Source organism: Hippopotamus amphibius, chromosome 3 (genome assembly GCF_030028045.1).
Source record: "Hippopotamus amphibius kiboko isolate mHipAmp2 chromosome 3, mHipAmp2.hap2, whole genome shotgun sequence".
Lineage (NCBI taxonomy): Eukaryota > Metazoa > Chordata > Mammalia > Artiodactyla > Hippopotamidae > Hippopotamus > Hippopotamus amphibius.
The window spans coordinates 71053759-71072523 of NC_080188.1; the positions used below are offsets into that span (position 1 = coordinate 71053759).

General features: G+C 39.2%; 1 protein-coding gene across 4 annotated transcripts in view; it reads left to right on the plus strand.

Moving 5' to 3' along the window:
• NFKB1 (nuclear factor kappa B subunit 1) overlaps positions 1–18765 on the plus strand; it is a 115712-nt gene that overhangs the window by 74265 nt on the left and 22682 nt on the right. For 3 of the 4 annotated variants that reach the window (XR_009052762.1, XM_057728525.1, XM_057728526.1), the window contains exons 7-12: positions 1857–2020; positions 4069–4227; positions 5554–5658; positions 7708–7799; positions 11146–11284; positions 18097–18240. Coding sequence is in view for 3 of the 4 variants with exons in the window: in XM_057728525.1 (XP_057584508.1) it covers positions 1857–2020; positions 4069–4227; positions 5554–5658; positions 7708–7799; positions 11146–11284; positions 18097–18240 (803 nt within the window). In the remaining variant the exon portion in view is untranslated. The remainder of the gene's footprint in view (positions 1–1856; positions 2021–4068; positions 4228–5553; positions 5659–7707; positions 7800–11145; positions 11285–18096; positions 18241–18765) is intronic. The other variant, XM_057728527.1, reaches the window with a different exon arrangement.

The following is an 18765-nucleotide window of genomic DNA, read 5'->3' on the forward strand; positions in this document are numbered from 1 at the left end:
AGTGTAAAGTGCTGCACACGTTTATCATTGCTGTTACCTAGAAGATTAGCCTCGTTTTCCTGTAGTTATGAATGTCCTGTATGGGAGTTAGGCCTAAAAGGCCAAAAATGGAGGTGCTGTTTCTGAAAATCTCCCTATGCCTCCACACGCATCAGTATGTCCTATTGCACATTTTTCTGTGCTGGATTAATTCATGCATTTATTTATCCAGTAGACATTTGTTAAACACCCAGGTGTCTAGGCACTGAATATCTCTGCCCTCAAGGAGCTTATATTCTGTGTTTTCCTTTCTGTGTGTGTCTCAGCTGTCTTACTTTTTTTCATCACTGTCTAGACACCTGTCTCATTTTGTCTCTGGGCCTCTGTATGAGTGCTCATTTCATCCTGCCTTCACCTCCTATATTTTCTTTCTCTAGTTTATCTGGTCTTCCAACATTTTCTTATTCTTTGTTGCATTTGATCCAGTTATCACAATATTTCTATCTTTCCTCTACTTATATTGTTTTTCTTTCTGAGTAAAAGCCAAAGGAAAAGGAGTCCTTACCAAAGCTTACAAGGCTTTAAAAGATCTGTGCCCCACTTATCTCTTTGAACTCCTCACTTACTGCTAACCCCTTGTTCATCTCACTCCAGCCACAACTGGCCTGCTTGCTGTTGTTGTCTTGTGGACACCAGGCATGGTCTTACCTCAGGGTCTTTGCACTTGCTCTTCCTGCTGCCTCAGTGTTCTTTTTCCATATATCCACATCTCACCCCCTCACTTCCTTCAAGTCTTTGTTCAGTTGACATCTTTTCAGTGAGGCCCTGTCTGGTCTCTCCCTATTTTTAAGTGTCATGCCTTCTACTCCTGCCTTTCCTCTTCCCCATTCCTACTTTATTTTTCTCGGTAACACTTTTTACCTTTTAAATTATAAAATTTACTTGTTCATTTCCTCCGTGTTGTTGCATTAACATATATACTCCGTGAGGGTGGGGGTCCCTTTACTGTTGACAAAAGCACCCAGGATGCTGCCTGGTACTAAGAAGCAAAATAAACATTTGTTGAACGAATGAGTCTCCTTGGTAAAGTGCTTTTTTTGTTTGTTTGTTGTATTGCATTTATTGAATACACTCCTTTGTTTCATGCACTTTATTTTAAAATATAAATGGCTGGAGCATTTTATGTATTTAAAAATCCCTTAATTGCATTAATTAGCGTATTAACATTTTGTTCTATAGATATGTAGCCTTCACAGTATGAAAAGTTCTTAAAGGTATACCTCAAAATTGAGTACACATAGAGTTAGACATTTCTAGTGGTCATAAATAATTCCAACCTTAGAGATAGCCCTGGAGGAGATGGGATTCCAGGTAGACTTTAAATCCCGTCTAGAAACCCAGGGGTGAGCCAAAAGAAAAAAATCTTCTAAATATAGTATTTTGCATATTTTCTAAATTTTTAAACAGAAAAGTTAGTATATCTGGAATTAAAATTTCTTTGTATACAACCCTCCTATAAAATACTTTAAAATGAGTGTACGTAAAACTTTCTTATTAAGATATGTATACCCCACTGCCTTAATCATAATTTGCAAGTCTAATAAGCTTTGAAAACCAGAAGATTTTTCTGAGTTTACCACAGACTGATTTGGTGGCAAAACCCAGCCTGACATGATGTACAGCTGGTTACGGTCTTGATTATTCCATTTGTTGAGTCTGTTTTATATGTTTCACTGCAGAAATAGTAATGTGTTTGAGGGCTAGTGATTAAGAGCCTGCGCATTTTTTCTCAATCCACTTTGCTCAGGTAAAACAGGACTCTCTAGTCACTGACCGCCTAATTTTGGTTTTTGTTGTTGTTACTGTTTTTCCTCTAGATTTGCAAACTTGGGTATACTTCATGTGACAAAGAAAAAAGTATTTGAAACACTGGAAGCACGAATGACAGATGCATGTATAAGGGGCTATAATCCTGGACTTCTGGTGCATCCTGATCTTGCCTATTTGCAAGCAGAAGGTGGAGGAGACCGGCAGCTCACAGGTGAGTATCACTCTCCCAGCCTTACTCCTTTTAGAGCTGTGGCTCTCCTTTTCCTGTGTGTAGACCATGTGCTCACCTTATGCCCCAGGTTTCTCCTTCTCTCAGTCTGTTCCCCAGGCTGCTCTCACCCTTTCCCTGCTCAGAAACCTTTGATGGCGTTCTGCTACTTCTAGAATAAAGTCTGTACCGCCACAGCCCAGCATACAAAGCCTGGCCTCAGCTTTATCTCTGGTCCCACCTGTACCCACCTCTCCCCACACCGCCCCCTGAACACTGATGCATATTCATATCTTTGTGGGTCTTCCTCTACCTAAAACACCCCATTCTTCCCTTTTTAACCATCAAAACCAATTCAGAATTCAAGGCATAATTCAAAGAACACCTCCTCTGTTATACGTCCCCCAGCTCATCTTATTGTAAGAAATCTTTCTTTCCTTGAGGTCTTTAGGCACATAATAAGCTATCCTCTTTATCATTAAAAAAAAAAAGTTATGGTTTTATGTTTTCTTGCCTTTACTTACATTTTTTCTTTCAACCCCAATCCTTGTCCCACCACACATGCCATTTCTGCTTTTATGTGTTGTGCTTTCATCTGGCCATCCTGTCACCAGTTGATACGCAGACAGTCCAAAGCCAATCATCCCTTCCCATTAAACGTGTTCTGTCTTCTTATAGTCATCCTCAAAACCTTCACATTGTCTTTGAGCCCTCCTTCTCGCCTCCGTTGCATCTCCAGTTCATGGTCCAGCTCTTCTGTGCTCTCTGGGGTTCCTGTCCCTCCCTACTTCTAATCCGGTTTACACCCTATGGCCAGATGGATCTTACTAAAGCCTACGTGTCACCACTACTCAGTGTCTCTCTGTTGTCTCCAGAATCCAGATTCTGTACCCTGGCATTTTAGGCCTCCAAGAGCTGGCCCCAACCTGCACGTCCAACTCTGGTTTCCCATTACGCTCCTTCTTGTCAAACTGAACTGCGCCATAGAAGCACTGTGATTTCTCACTTCCTCTCCTTGGCACATTCTTTCTATTCCTGCTCTTTCCTCTTCCTGGGATGCCTTTATCCTCTCTAAGTTCAAGTTCTGCCATCCTTTCAAGATTTAGAGCAATGCCTCTTCTGCTTCACAGCCTCTGGATTCTCCCCTCTTTTGAAGTTTCATATCACTTTACTGTAGCTCTTTTATAGTACTTATCACTTGAATTATCACCTCTTATGATATTATAAGTTAAGTACGATTATGTCCATCAGCATGAAAGCTCCATCAGGAGGCAAAGAGCCAAATGCAGTTGAGTTATTCAGCTCCTTTAAAGCACTTTTTGAGTCGTACTTGCTGTGTGCCAGGTGCTGTGCTGGGCACTGTGGGATAAACATGGTCCCTGTGCTCAGAGAGCTTTGGGGTACTTAGCTTTCACATTCCTCAACACAACTGAGGCATAGTCGGAGTGCTGCATTCCATTCCATCACATCCTTTGTGTCTCGGGAGAGGTCAGGGGAAGACAGGAGAGAGGTAGTTTTAACACATGGAGGACAGTTTTTGCTGTGATCCAGAGAAAATGCAGACCTTTTTTTGATGCCGTGATGTTTGGATGACATAAATAGCTAATTCTTAAAATTTTATTACTAATATGCAGAATTTCAAAAGAAAAAAAGCAGACTTTCAAGGACTTCCCTGGTGGTCTAGTGGGTGAGACTCCATGCTCCCAATGCAGGGGGCCCAGCTTCCATCCCTGGTCAGGGAACTAGATCCCACATGTATGCCACAACTAAGAGTTTGCATGCCACAACTAAGAAGCTCACATGCTACAACTAAAGATCCCACATGCCACAACAGATCCCACGTGCCGCAGCAAAGATCCTGAGTGCTACAACTGAGACCTGGTGCAGCCAAAATAAATAAACAAATAAATATTTTTTTAAAAATAGACTTTTAAGTTGATGTCTATTTTAAGTTGATGTTCTTTATTTGGGCTTTATGAAAGCGTCCTAACTAAAACATTCACGCTTTACTCCTTCCCTGGGCATGAATACCCTGTGTTGTCTGGTCCTAGATCGGGAAAAGGAGATCATCCGCCAGGCAGCTCTTCAGCAGACAAAGGAGATGGACCTCAGCGTGGTGCGGCTCATGTTTACAGCTTTCCTACCAGACAGCACCGGCAGCTTCACGAGGCGCCTGGAACCTGTGGTATCGGACGCCATCTACGATAGCAGTGAGTACCTGACTTCTGATGGGAGGCAACTGGCTGCAAAGTCAAGAACTGACTTCCAGCCCCGCCCTGGCAGTTACTAACTAGCTCTGATTCCTGGGGCAAGTAACTTAATCACTTGGAGCCTCACATTTATCATCTACAAAATGACATGACTGAAATCTAGCTTCAAACTTGATGTCGAGGTTAAAAGTGAAATCTTGTGAGGTGCTCAATCAATCTCCTTCCCCAGATCATCACTGTAGTCCTTTACATGCAACGCCAAATCTCTTATTATAATTCCTTACTATGAGGATATGTTGTTGGAGCTCCTAGATGGGAAAAGTATCTCATTTGGGACTCTAAAGGGAAGTTAATAAAAGACAACTCTTATTCTTATCTGTTTTCATTTTTGCATGTTATAGCTTTATCAAGTTAGGAACTTCAGGTTAACTAAATGAGCACTACAGATATTTTGTAGCTTCAAAATTCTGTTTCAGTCTGTAGTTCCTGGAGTTTTTGAAAGAGTTTTACATTGGTCTTCAGCATTTACCATGCAAATTTCTTATTTGGTATGCTTGGGATTTATTAAACAGATATTTCCAAAAAGTCTACAAGGGCAGTATTTAGGCACATTGAAAGGTTATAGAGTTTGGTCTAAGTACAACAACTAACCGATTTCTCTAATTTAAACATGTTTGAAGGGAAGTGAAAGCTTTATAAAATGATGTAGACTCGTATACCAAAGATCACTTTAAAATGCAGCTGTTAGAGCAAAAAAAAAAAAGGAAGCTTTATACTATCACCACACAAAACTTTTACCCCTCAACCACACAGAATTCTAATTTAGTTTGTGGAAAAGAAATGTAACATCTTCATTTTTCTTTTCTGTAGAATAAAAATTAATAAATTGTTTCAGAAAACTGTGCTTTTCCTAAATTTCTAGGACTCTTGTAAGTGGTATGTCAGTATCATGGACGTAAGTTTTGGATTAAAGTCTTGAAATTGAAATTTCATGCATCCTTTTAGCTTGGAACTTCTTGAAACATCAGAAAAGTTCTTTCTCTTTCTCTATTAATCTCTCTTACTGTGTCAGTGAGAAAAACAAACACTGTTCCTTTCTGCCTCATCTATTTTGGTGGTAATGAATGAGCCATGCCCAAGAAGTGCTCTGAGGATTTCAGAAGGCATTTTTGTTTTATTTATAGCCTCGTTAAAGCAATATGAGTGAAAGCATCTATTTAAACTTTGTTTTGGTTAATGTATGCTTTGGTTAAGGTCCCTCGTAGGAGGTCAGCATGTGAAGCTGAGGATAAAACATGATGTTTGTTGTTTTTCTCCTGTGGACAGAAGCCCCCAATGCGTCCAACTTGAAAATAGTAAGAATGGACAGGACAGCTGGATGCGTAACTGGAGGGGAAGAGATTTATCTTCTCTGTGACAAGGTTCAGAAAGGTAAATATATGCTCCGATGTCAAGATGTGAAGTATAATTCTGAGTGTGTTTGTGAGTCACTTCTTGGCAGTGGGCCCAGTAATATCCCTCCTCTGCCATAGAACTCCTTTTAAAAATTGATACATTTCATCTCTTCCAAATTTAAGTTGTCCATGTTATTTTTTTTTTAACTCAACTAATTCATTTTAAAATTTTCACCAGAAGTAAGGAGAAACAAGAAAACGGTGATCATTGTAATCAGTGATATTTCAGTGTTTTTATACTTTAAACTTTGGTATCTGAGTTTAAACTAAATAAGTGAGTAGTAGCCCATGCTTCTCTCTCTCTCTCAGTCACACACACACACACACACACACACACACACACACACACACACACAGGATAAATGTCTTAGGTAGTGTAAAATTGTTTAGTTTGTTTATGTTACAAAGCTTTGTTGCAACACTGAGAGAGTGTCTCTGGATGTCTTCCCATGACACTATGATGTCATTTAAGAAAAAGAGAATAAGGACTGTAGGGAAATTCTCAGCATATTTCTCTCATAATTTTCACTTTCAGAAAAGGTGCTTGGCATTTATCTCTCATTAAACATAGCACAAGACAAATTAGTAAATGCTGAAGGAGATTGTGTTATCTTCTCAAGCTTCACTAATTTTTGAAATAAAATGATGAAAGGTATAGTGTAATAAAGATATACTCACTACAAGGATGACCATTTTCAAAGTAAGCAGCTGCATAGCTGGAAATGCAACCCCTATTAAAAGAACTATGGCTTAAAAAAAAGAAAATTCTCCTTTGGGGCTAAATGCTCTGAGATAAAAAGTCAGAAAAAAATGAGTTCAGATTTTTAGGTAAAGGTGTATATATATATATCTTTATCCCAAAACTGTTCACACTTTCTCTGCAGATTTTGGTATCAGCCTTCTTTTTACCCATTCTATCGAAGTAATATGCATTTCCAGATTCCCAGGTGTGCCTGCTATCAATAAACACAATCTGAGTACCTTTATTTGTAAATGTGACTCTTAATCATTATCATTACATTGGAATGGCTTATTAAGAGAAGTCTTGTACCTGGCTTAAAGAATCTGAAAAAGTAGGTCCAAGGTAGTCCTACCTGAATGCAGAGATATAAACTAGGAGATAATATGTCTTTTCCAACCCTAATATTTCTAAAATTCTATTTAAATAGAAATTTAAATAATTTAGTTTTTACTAGTCAGTGGTGTACTCCTTCCTGTGAAATAGGAAGTGAAGCCAGAGAGATGCCAACCTGAGTTACATTGTCATATTTCTGCAGGAGTAGAGTCCATGACTGAAGTGTGAAATTTAGATGTTCTCATTTAACCCAAAGGGGTTAGATCAATATGATATTTTTAGCAGTTTCTCAATATGGACTAATAAAGTATTATAGGAAGGAAGCATAGTAGAATGTTTAGGAGCCTGGAGTCTGAAACTTCACTGTCTGTGTTCAAATCCTGGCCTCTCCATTTACTAGCCGTTCAACCTTAGATAAGTTACTTAACCTCTCTGAACTCAAGTTTCTCTTCTTCAGAACCAGGATATTAATAGTACATCTGCATCACAAAGTTGTGAGGATTAAATCAGTTAATATATACATATAAAGTCACTTAGAACTGTGTCTGCCATATAGTAAACTTTGTATAAGTTAAATATTATTATGTAACTCTATATCAAGTTGAACCCCCTTTTGGGATTCTGATATTCCTCACTATCCTTCATGTTTCTCAGGAGTGAAGTGGTTTAGGGTTGAAGAAGTGGGAAAATCAAAGACTGATTAAGAGAAAATTCACATTGAATAGGTAAATCTAGTATTCTGTCATTGTAAATGGAACTTGGGGCCCATTACTATGATAGCTAATAAAAAAGTTTCACTAAAAATTTTAAATAATTCAAAAGTCTATTAATTATTCTCCAAAAAGGTTAAGTACATAGTAGGTAGAATCTTGAACCAGCTTTATTTTTCATCATGTTTATGAATATTATTATACTGTGTGAGATGATACATCTGAACATGACTGTTTGCAGATGACATCCAGATTCGATTTTATGAAGAGGAGGAAAATGGTGGAATCTGGGAAGGATTTGGTGATTTTTCCCCCACAGATGTTCATAGACAAGTAAGTGGATGGTGATGATAGTGGTGAGGAAGGTGATTCCACATTTTCTGCCTTGTTGAAATTCAATACTTAGTTTCCATGTGTAAAAAAAGGAAAAATCATAAATATTTGTTTAACTTTCATAAAAGAGCACTATGTCATGTAGGTGTTCCAGAGAAGTTACCAATCATAGAATTATGGGCAAGGCTCTGTTAGACCTTAGCAAAACATTTCATTCAGGTGTCTGATCACCTAGCCACAAGGCAGTGGCCTTTCCTTTAGTAGAAATGTTTTAAGTGTTATATTAATCTGTTCAGGCTTCCATAACAAAATATCTTAGACTAGGTGGATGAAACAAAAGAAATTTGTTGCTCCCGGTTCTTGAGACCAAAAGTCCCAGATCAAGGTCTGACAGCATCGGTTCCTGTGACGGCTCTCTTCCTGGCTTGCAGAGAGCCACCTTCTTGTTGTGTCCTAACAGGACAGAGAGAGAGTAAGCTCTCTGGTGTCTAATCCTGTCTAATCAGGGCCTTACCCTCATGACCTCATTTAACCTTAATTCTTTCTGTAAAAGTCCTATCTCCAAATATAGCCACACTATTAGGGTTTCAACATATGAATTTGGGGGGGAACACAATTAGTCCACAGCAGTGTTCTACCATTGTAATATGGGGAGACCTGTTAAAAGGGTATTCTAATGAAAAGTGTTGAAAGGAGGAGTCTTCTAGTTGAGTCTGATATCATCATAATAAATCAAGATTTCCCGGTGACAATTAATTGAGTATATGACCAAGAGATGAAAATGCTGAATCCTCATCTTAATGATTATTCTGAGTGATTGAGGAATACAGTTTTCACAAAAAATTGGAAACAATCCAAATGTCCATCAATAAGTAGCCAGTTAAATAAATTATGCTGCATCTATGTGATGGAATAGTGTACAGTTATTAAAAAGAATGAGTACTCTGTGGACTAATATGGAAAAGTCTCAAAGATATAACATTAAAATTTTTTAAAAGATTGACATAAAACCAACTGTATATAAAAAAGATTCTGTATTTATGTTTACATACATACAAAGAAATTGGAAGAATACAACAGAAACTAATAGCTTCTCTGAGTTTACTCCTGGGGGAGGTGGGCAGGCAGGCACACAGTAGGCACTGTCTGGATGAGGGATAGGAATGGCAAGGAGATTTTTCAATGTGTGCCATTGTATACCTTTTTATATTTTACAAAGCTTTGATCCCTTTGAATATATTACATCCCAAAAAATCCAGCTAAAACGCCTTTGAGGTGGGGTGTTAAATGCTGACAGTGCCCATCATCACAAAATCTGGAAACAACAAATGTTGGAGAGGGTGTGGAGAAAAGGGAACTCTCCTGCACTGTTGGTGGGACTGTAAGTTGGTACAGCCACTATGGAAAACAATTTGGAGGTTCCTTAAAAAACTACAAATAGGACTTCCATATGATCCAGTCATCCCACTCCTGGGCATATACCCAAAGAAAACCATAATCCCAAAAGAAACTTGTACGATAATGTTTATTGCAGCACTATTTCCAATAGCCAGGACATGGAAGCAACCTAAATGCCCATCAACAAATGAATGGATACAGAAGATGTGGCATATATACACAATGGAATATTACTCAGCTATAAAAAGGGATGAGATGGAGCTATATGTAATGAGGTGGATAGAACTACAATCTGTCATACAGAGTGAAGTAAGTCAGAAAGAGAAGGACAAATATTGTATGCTAACTCACATATACGGAATCTAAAAATGGTACTGATGAACTCAGTGACAAGAACAAGGACGCAGATACAGAGAATGGACTGGAGAACTTGAGGTATGGGAGGGGGCGGGGGGTGAAGGGGAAACTGAGATGAAGCGAGAGAGTAGCACAGACATATATATACTACCAACTGTAAAATAGATAGTCAGTGGGAAGTTGTTGTATAGCAAAGGGAGTCCAACTCGAGGATGGAAGATGCCTTAGAGGACTGGGGCAGGGAGGGTGGGGGGGACTCGAGGTGGGGGCGTCAAGGAAGGGAGGGAATACAGGGATATGTGTATAAAAACAGATGATTGAACCTGATGTACCCCCCCAAAAAAATAAAATTAAATTAAAAAAAAAAACAAAAAACAAAAAACAGTTGATTGAACTTGGTGTACCCCCCCAAAAAAAAAAAAAATGCTGACAGTGCACAGTTGCTCGAAGCAGCGGGCCCCTCAGCAGTGGTGATTCTGCCCCAAACATAGTTTAATGGAAAAAAGAAGTGTTTTAATTTAAAAGTTATATGTGCACCTTATGAAAAAAAATTGAAGTGTAAAATGTTTTATAAAAAAGAAAATATATTAAGTGTATTTAGTCTTGTGTTTTTGTTACAAACGCATTAAAACTATAAGCTGAGATCCACATTTTGATAGCATAATACTTTTATTATTGCTCGGTTCTTATTTTATCATTTCTATTATGATTTTCTTTTAAATTTGTTATCTAGGAGTCGATTTTTAAGTTTCCAAACATTTAAGAGATGTTTTATTGATGATTTCAACATTATATTGTGGTCATAGAAGGTGGTCTTAGACATAAGTTCTTTGACTTTTTTTTTTTTTTTGTCTTTCTCTGTGACTTTATGATCAGTTTTTAGAAATATTCCATTGGTACTTGAAAATAATTATATCCTTATTTTTTTGTTTGGTGGAAGGTTCTCTATGTAACTGTTAGATTAAACTTACTAATTTTGTGGATCAAATGAAAAAAAAAATCCAGCTAAAAAATGTAAAACGCCTAACTATTCTGGCACTACCAGATATCAATGAGGAGGCTGTCTTAGAGGTGTTACAGAATACCGGTGTATACCTAGAGCCTTGGCCATCCTCACCTCACAACACACTGACACTGTCATGTGTCCCTTACAGGATTTAGTTTTCTTTGTTCATTGGCTGGCCGGCAGGCTGGTAGTAATACCACCTTCCTCATCTCTCTCTTTCCACGACTAGCCTTTCTGACATTGCTGTAAATAATCTTGGAGGCTTAAGACTAATTTGGAAAAGGAGAAGATGTATGCAACATATTTTATTCACGTGATTATTTACACTGAAGGACATTTGAAATTTTAGACAAGTAAACTAATGAAGATTTGTAATACACTGACAGTCTTAAATTTCGGTTTCACATTGGCAATTTAATAAAAATGTATGGGCATAGAATTCTAAGGTTGTAACTTTCTCTAAGATGTTGTATTTTTTTAATACATTATGTCTAAACATTGGGCATGAAGAATGTGTTTAATGAGTAGTATTTCTGGAAAAGAAATGTAGTCCTACTCCAACATTTGGATCTTTGTATCCTGCAGTTTGCCATCGTCTTCAAAACTCCAAAATATAAAGACATCAACATTACAAAACCAGCCTCCGTATTTGTCCAACTTCGGAGGAAATCTGATTTGGAAACTAGCGAACCAAAACCTTTTCTCTACTATCCTGAAATAAAAGGTAACTCGATTGTTTAAACGCTCGTGCTTATTCCAGTAAGCTGATTTGAAAAGGTCAGGTAGTCACCTCCTTTGAATAGCTTCCTAGTACCTGGTCCCTGGGTCCATGGTACTTCTTTTCAAAGAAGTAATATACTATTTTGGGGTCATAGAATTAAGTCTAGCCTTTTAAAACAATGTTATTTCCACCAAGTTTTGTATGAGATACAGACATTTGAAATTTTCTCTGTGAATTTGAGAATCTATCATTTATTGAGTAACTCAGAGTTCAAGCAGTTGAGATGAAAAGATAAGGCTTGCTGTGTAGGAAAATCAGTCACTCTGTCAACTGGACTCAGGCAGTTGAACAGAAGACTCAGCCACCACGCAGTGCAGAGCTATAAAAATGAATAAGGCAACGTTCTCTTCCCCACAAAGGACACACCAAGAAGGGGAGATCATAGTCTCCTTAAATTGTTATAATGTGAATTATTATTTTGGTAAGTTCCAAAAGTGAAGCATCCACAGAAACATAGGAGAATGCCAAGGAGAGAGAACCCTAGATTTTGAAGAAGCCACCAAAAAGGCTTCTTCAAGGTCCTGAAACTTGGGAATGTATTTCAGTATTTGAGTGTGCAACAGAGAAGGAAAGGGTTTCCTAGTCTTAGGAAATGTGAGGACTTAAAACAGTGTTTATTCAGAGAAAAGTGAGCGTTGTGAGCACTGAGGTAGACTCCTGAAGGCCATGGCAGGTAAGCAAGGCCAGAGCCAGGCTCTGTAGTGCTGTAACTGTCACCTAAAGAATTTTGCATTGATTCTGGAAAGGGGAATGATGAAGCCAGTTTGGATTTGGAGTGATGCCTCTCATTTCTCTCTGTAGACACTGAAGAGACTATAGGCAGCAGACAGTGAGTCAGAAGAGGAATGCAAGAATCCAAGTGAGAAATTGTGAAGTTAGTGAAGGCCTTAGTGCAGTAGAGTGAAAGGAGGTGGTGGATGCAGGAGGCAGTGCAGTGATGGTGTCAAGAGGACCCAGGTGCTGGTCGGGGTAGGAGGTGAAAGAGAAAATCAGGAGTCATAGGTGGTTCTAGGAACCCCAGCCTGGGGAGTTGTGATATGGTTGAATTGATGAAGAATCAGGAGAGCAAAAGTAGATTTGGGCGGGCAAAGACAGAGTTCAGTGTGAAACACGTTGCGTTGTAGATTTCTGTGGCAAATTCCTAATAGGCCATTCGAAAGGCAGGACTGGAACTCAGGAGAGGGCAGGGTGGGAAATTAAGCATGGAGAATCCTGTCAGTATGAGGGTGACAGGCCCCAAAGGTGTTTGTTAACCTGAGTTCACTGACCTCTATGGGGGTCCATGGCTAGAAATGTACTTTAAAACAATTAGGCTTTTTTGTCATCCTGTTCTATATTTTACATGCTAAAAACTATGATTCTAAGAAAAGGTCCATAGACTTCATCAGACTGCAGAAGAGGCCACGGTACAAACAAAATTAGAAACCCCTGGACTAGAGGGAAGTGAGACTGAGGAGGGACAGGGCACCCAGGTCCTGGCTGAGGTTGGAACCCACAGCGGTGCCACAGCAAGGATCCACACGGTTGCTGCTCCTGCGATAGCCACATGTGATGGGTGATCCGTGCAGAGGGATTTCTTTTCCTAGAATTCACGTTGTGGCGGGAGCGTTTAGAAAACGGTTCCGTGAGTTCTCGTTTCTTTTCTGAGCTTGTGACCTCTCTACCAATGGGTGAGATTTATAGCGCGTTCCGTTCTTGGTGGTTTGAAAACGCTGTCGGCAGAGGAGCCTTTTTTTCCCCTCCACATGAAATTTTGTGCGAAATCTCAGTATATAAACCTGAGAAGCTCTGCTTAAAATGGAGGTGGGGAGCCCCACCTACTTGGCCTTCCTCCTGGAGCACTTGCTCCCCTCTCTGCACTTCCCTGCCTAGAAACTGCCTGAGGGCTTCTGAATGCAGCCGTCTGCATAAAGTTTGAAAATCATTGCTTGGGATTTAACACGCTTCTTTAAAAGCAGACCCAGAAGAGAAACAGGGCAAATGTTTTTTTGGACTTTCTTGGGGGAAAAAAAAAAAGATTTCTTCTCCTAAAATATGTGTTCAAAATAATGTCAATTTTTCTAACGCAGAGAGTCGGATAAAAAAGGGAAACCCAGATTACCTACACGTGTATGAACCTAGGAATATTCAAAGCTGAGCTTGGTTTCTAGGCTGCCTGTGTCCCTTTCCCAGCGGCATTTGTGCCTGAAAAGAGTCTGATACAGCAGGGGCACATTCAGGCTGTTACTTTCATTGAGACCCTATTATGGTAGGAGCTATCTGGGGCTGGAGTGAGAGAGTGGGGTCTCCTGAAAGTTCAAAATCTCACCTTTTGTGCGTCAAGCACTTACATTGCAGGTTATCATTGACTAAAAGCTCCATCTATACAAACAATGTAGAAAACCATCTGGAGTTAGTAGTTGAGCTCTACAGAAAGAAAGGCCAACATGTATTGTGGTTGAGTTGTTATAAGATTAGAACAATTTTATTGAGGATAACAAATTACCTTAGTCTAGAAAACCTTCTAGATTATAAAATCCCAAGTTGAAATAATCACAAGGAGAAATAATCACACCAGGCACATGACTGGCCAGAAAAGTAGCAGGCCATTTAGCATCAGAGTAACTATGTAAAAATGAATGCAAACTGTACAACCCAAGGAATCGTTGTGTTCATTTCTCAGGAGTCATAGAATACACCTCCCACTGCCCCCAGCCCCTGCAGTCACTCCCTATCTCATCGCCTCATTTTATTCTTCACTTACTTTTATCAATATGTAAAATTATCTTACCTATTAATTTATGTGTCTGTTGTCTTTCTCCTACCTCCAGTAGGAAGAATGTTCTTTAGGTCACAGATTTGATCTTTCATGTTTATTGCTACATCTGGAAGAATATATGTCACATAGTAGATGCTTGTTAAATATCTGAGAGCTCAGATATTGTTTGACCAACCATGTTGCCATCCTCATCCAAAACACTAGTAACTTGTTGGGTGCCACCAAGTAGGACATGAGACAAAGAAATATATCATATGCCTCTTGTTGTACAGAATCATCCAGCCCTGAACTCTGCATCCTTTGTGGTCATTGACATTGTGTCTCACACAAACATCATGGAGATGGTTGGGTCCAGGGAGACAATCAAAATAATCAGGAGAGGGATTATTGGCAAGGGAAGAAGATAGTTGAGGAACCGTTACACAAAAGCAGAGAAAGGCCGTAATGACTTTGTAGTCTGAAAAGATGGAGATTAGGAAGAAACAGAATCATAATCTTTAGATTTTTAAATGTATGGTCAGGATAAATGCAGGCATCTTTACTGGCAAGCTAGAACCCGAAAAGCGAGAATGAAGTACTTTTACGGCACATGCACACCAAAAGTTTTATCGGCATTTGCGAAACAAGCTGAACCAAGCTGTTATCTTAAATCATCAGTTATTAAAGGAAGCAAAGATATGTTAGAGTGTTTCCTCCAAAATGGTGACCTAATATAAGGGAATGCTAATGAGACCTTGTATCTGATCTTCACTCACCCCTGACCTCATACAAGTCCCTTAACATCCTAGGTTCGGTTTCCTCTTCTATAAAAGGAGAGCTTGTAGTGAGTGGCCACTTAGGTCCCTTTTAGAATAGGTTGATGTTTCATAGCACATCCCATGGTCCACTGTCAAAAGCAGCACAAGGGTAGGTAAACCCGGTGTGAAAATCCCCATGTTCAATTCCATGGGAATTCGGACTGCGTGTTCTTCTATTGGAAAAAAGCTTGTCATGTGGAATTTTCTGTTTCAGTTTCTTGTCATTGACATCTTAATGGCTGTAGGATAGTTAATATTTTTTAAATTGACTCTTAAAAATTCTCGTTTTACAATGAAATATAACCAGTGAATGTCCCTGTTTTGTAAATCAAAAGGAGTACATAGCAAATACCAAATGGTCTCCTTGCTAGAAAACATGTCGGTAGATAACATTTATTTCTGAAGATGAATATGTTGTCTGCTTTGCTCTTGTATTTCATATATCTGATGAACTGATATTCCATGTGAGATCAACAGTTTATAGGATGAGTAATAATTATGACTATTAGTTATGATACAGCTGATGGAGAAACTTTATAAATCTGTCCAAAACCTTTGAGAAGGAAATTGTTCAAGTTTCTCCACTTTAAGGTCACCCCTTTTTAATGGAAGCATGTTTTCTTCAAAGTTGACCCACGCTGGCTTTTTTCTTCCTAACGAGTCTGGACAAGATCCGTTTTAAAAGATTATTTCTTGAGTGTAGTTTGCTACCCTACTTTCCCCTACTTCACCTTTCAACTGCACTTAGATGATCACGAGATAATCAGTAAACAACAGCATTCTTTGCAGCCCTGAGATGACTGAAACAACCACAGAATTAGAAATAAAGATCTTTCTGAACATAAATAATGACCAGAACTGACATGAAGGATCAGAAATAGGACAATTGTTAAGTATTAGACTGCTAATTAAAAAAAAAGAATACCATATTGACTGTTGATTTAATTTAAACAAAAACCAAAAAATTTCTTTCACCACTTTGTTTCAAAAGAGAGAAGGGAGAAAAAATATATAAGGTGGGAAATTCAGAGAAGGGAAAGAGAAACAGAAAAGAAACAAGAAAGGAGCAATAGACCACAAAGGCACTGGCAGAACTCAAAGGGGCAGTGTGGCTGGGGAGAAGCAAAAGAAAAACAGAGCAACCACGTGAAGAATGAGGGGGAAAAGTCTGAATAGTATCTAAACCTGGACAATCAAAAATCTCAGCGGGCATGACTGTATTTTAGTCAAGTAGTGGTCCTAGTCTTTTAGCCTCACATATCTCATGAGTCACCAGTGGCTCCAGATCCCTTTTGTATTGTCTTCCTGGGATCCATGCATTTTTATTATTGTGACCACTAAGGAACAACCTCCAACACCTAATGTCTGCACTGTCTCTGCCTCTCACTTTGACTCTTTACTTTGTCCTATGTACCAGTGACAGATGAATCTTCCTAAAATACCCCCCTGTACACAGCATTCCCCAGTTCAAAAACATTCCATGGCTCTCCTGCCTGTAAATTAAATCCCTTAGGTTCATAATCCAGGTGCTTGACAATGTGGTCCCAATCAGCCCCATTTCTCCCGAATTCCTCACACTAAACTTTCACTTCAGCTAGGCTCATCCACTACTGTTCTCATATACATGCAGTGCACCTTGGTTCCTTCATTACTTTCCCTCTCCATCCTCTTCCCAGAACATCCTCCCTTTGCCCTTTCCTGATATAAAGGTGATGCTGGGAAGCCTTTCCTGAATTTTCCAGTCCACAGGACTCCCTGGAAATCCTTCCTTGAACTCCTGGATCCCTAGCTGGCACCATGAGTTTAACATACATAGCATTATAGTGCTTTCTCTCTCTTTCCCCTACATCCTTAAAATTATATTGGAGGGTCAGAGAAACGCAAGTCAAAGCCACAATGAGGTATCACCTCACACCGATCAGAATGGCCATCATCACAAAGTCTGGAAACCACAAATGTTGGAGAGGGTGTGGAGAAAAGGGAACTCTCCTGCACTGTTGGTGGGACTGTAAGTTGGTACAGCCACTATGGAAAACAATTTGGAGGTTCCTTAAAAAACTACAAATAGAACTACCATATGATCCAGTCATCCCACTCCTGGGCATATACCCAAAGAAAACCATAATCCCAAAAGAAACTTGTACCATAATGTTTATTGCAGCACTATTTCCAATAGCCAGGACATGGAAGCAACCTAAATGCCCATCAACAAATGAATGGATACAGAAGATGTGGCATATATACACAATGGAATATTACTCAGCTATAAAAAGGGATGAGATGGAGCTATATGTAATGAGGTGGATAGAACTACAATCTGTCATACAGAGTGAAGTAAGTCAGAAAGAGAAGGACAAATATTGTATGCTAACTCACATATACGGAATCTAAAAATGGTACTGATGAACTCAGTGGCAAGAACAAGGATGTAGATACAGAGAATGGACTGGAGAACTCGAGATATGGGAGGGGGCGGGGGGTGAAGGGGAAACTGAGATGAAGCGAGAGAGTAGCACAGACATATATATACTACCAACTGTAAAATAGTCAGTGGGAAGTTGTTGTATAACAAAGGGAGTCCAACTCGAGGATGGAAGATGCCTTAGAGGACTGGGGCAGGGAGGGTGGGGGGGACTCGAGGTGGGGGAGTCAAGGAAGGGAGGGAATACAGGGATATGTGTATAAAAACAGTTGATTGAACCTGGTGTACCCCCAAAAAAAGAAAAAAAGAAAAAAAATTATATTGGAGGGTTCTTGACAGCAGAGACATGATGTCATACTTTATCCTCAGCACTTAGCTCATTGTAGATGCATAATGTTAGCTGATTAGTAACAGTTGTTTTGTATGACCAAGTGAAAATGCTCAGTAATGTTTTTCTCCTTCAGCATTTTCATTATCTTCATCTTGGTTGGGCAGTCTCATCTCTCACTAACTTGAATGACATGGGGGACTTAAGAAGCCATTGTAGAGAGAATTTGGGTGTGCACTGTTCTGTGGTCCCTCTGAGGCTGGTTCTTGCTCTTCATACTCATTGGAATAAACATAATGCTTCTTGAAATTTGGCATCTCTTCCTCCTTGGGTGCTTTCTATTTCCCTTTAAGATGTTTAAAAATACCATCAGAATCAATATTCTTTCTGAGACTAGTAGTGGAACTGAATCAATCTTTTCTCCTCTGGTTTCTCTTCCTTTACATACAGATAAAGAGGAAGTGCAGAGGAAACGGCAGAAGCTCATGCCCAATTTCTCGGATAGTTTCGGCGGCGGTAGTGGTGCTGGAGCTGGAGGCGGAGGCATGTTTGGCAGCGGTGGTGGAGGGGGTGGCGCTGGAAGTACTGGCCCAGGTATCAGCCAAGTCTGTTCTTTCACATCTGAGAGGACAGATTTTCTTCTCCTGGATTTCCTTGTCAATGGGTTGAGTGGTTGTGACATTATTGAACATGATATTACATTAATTAAAATTTCGTAGCAAATTTTTTTCAAAGAAATGCATGTTCATTTTATAAGATGTAGATAGATAATATCAAAAAATGTAAGAATTTTTAAAAGTCACAAAGGCCAGTTATCCAAAGAATACCTCTTAACATTTTGGTATAGTCCCCCCTCCTTTCTTCTTTTTTTTTTTTTTCGGTACAGTTGTTTTGGTATTCTTTGGAAACACTGAAAAGGTTTCATGTTATATTTACGCTATGTTGTAGAAAAGTTGAAAATCCATAAAATCCTGCCGTCAAAGATTAACTCTTATTTTGGGGGTTACATACATTATGATGCATATTTGTACATTTCCCCAGGCACAGCTGCGATCCTTATTGTACACAGTATTTTAATCCATTTACTCGTATGACCTGTTTATTATCATCACATCATGG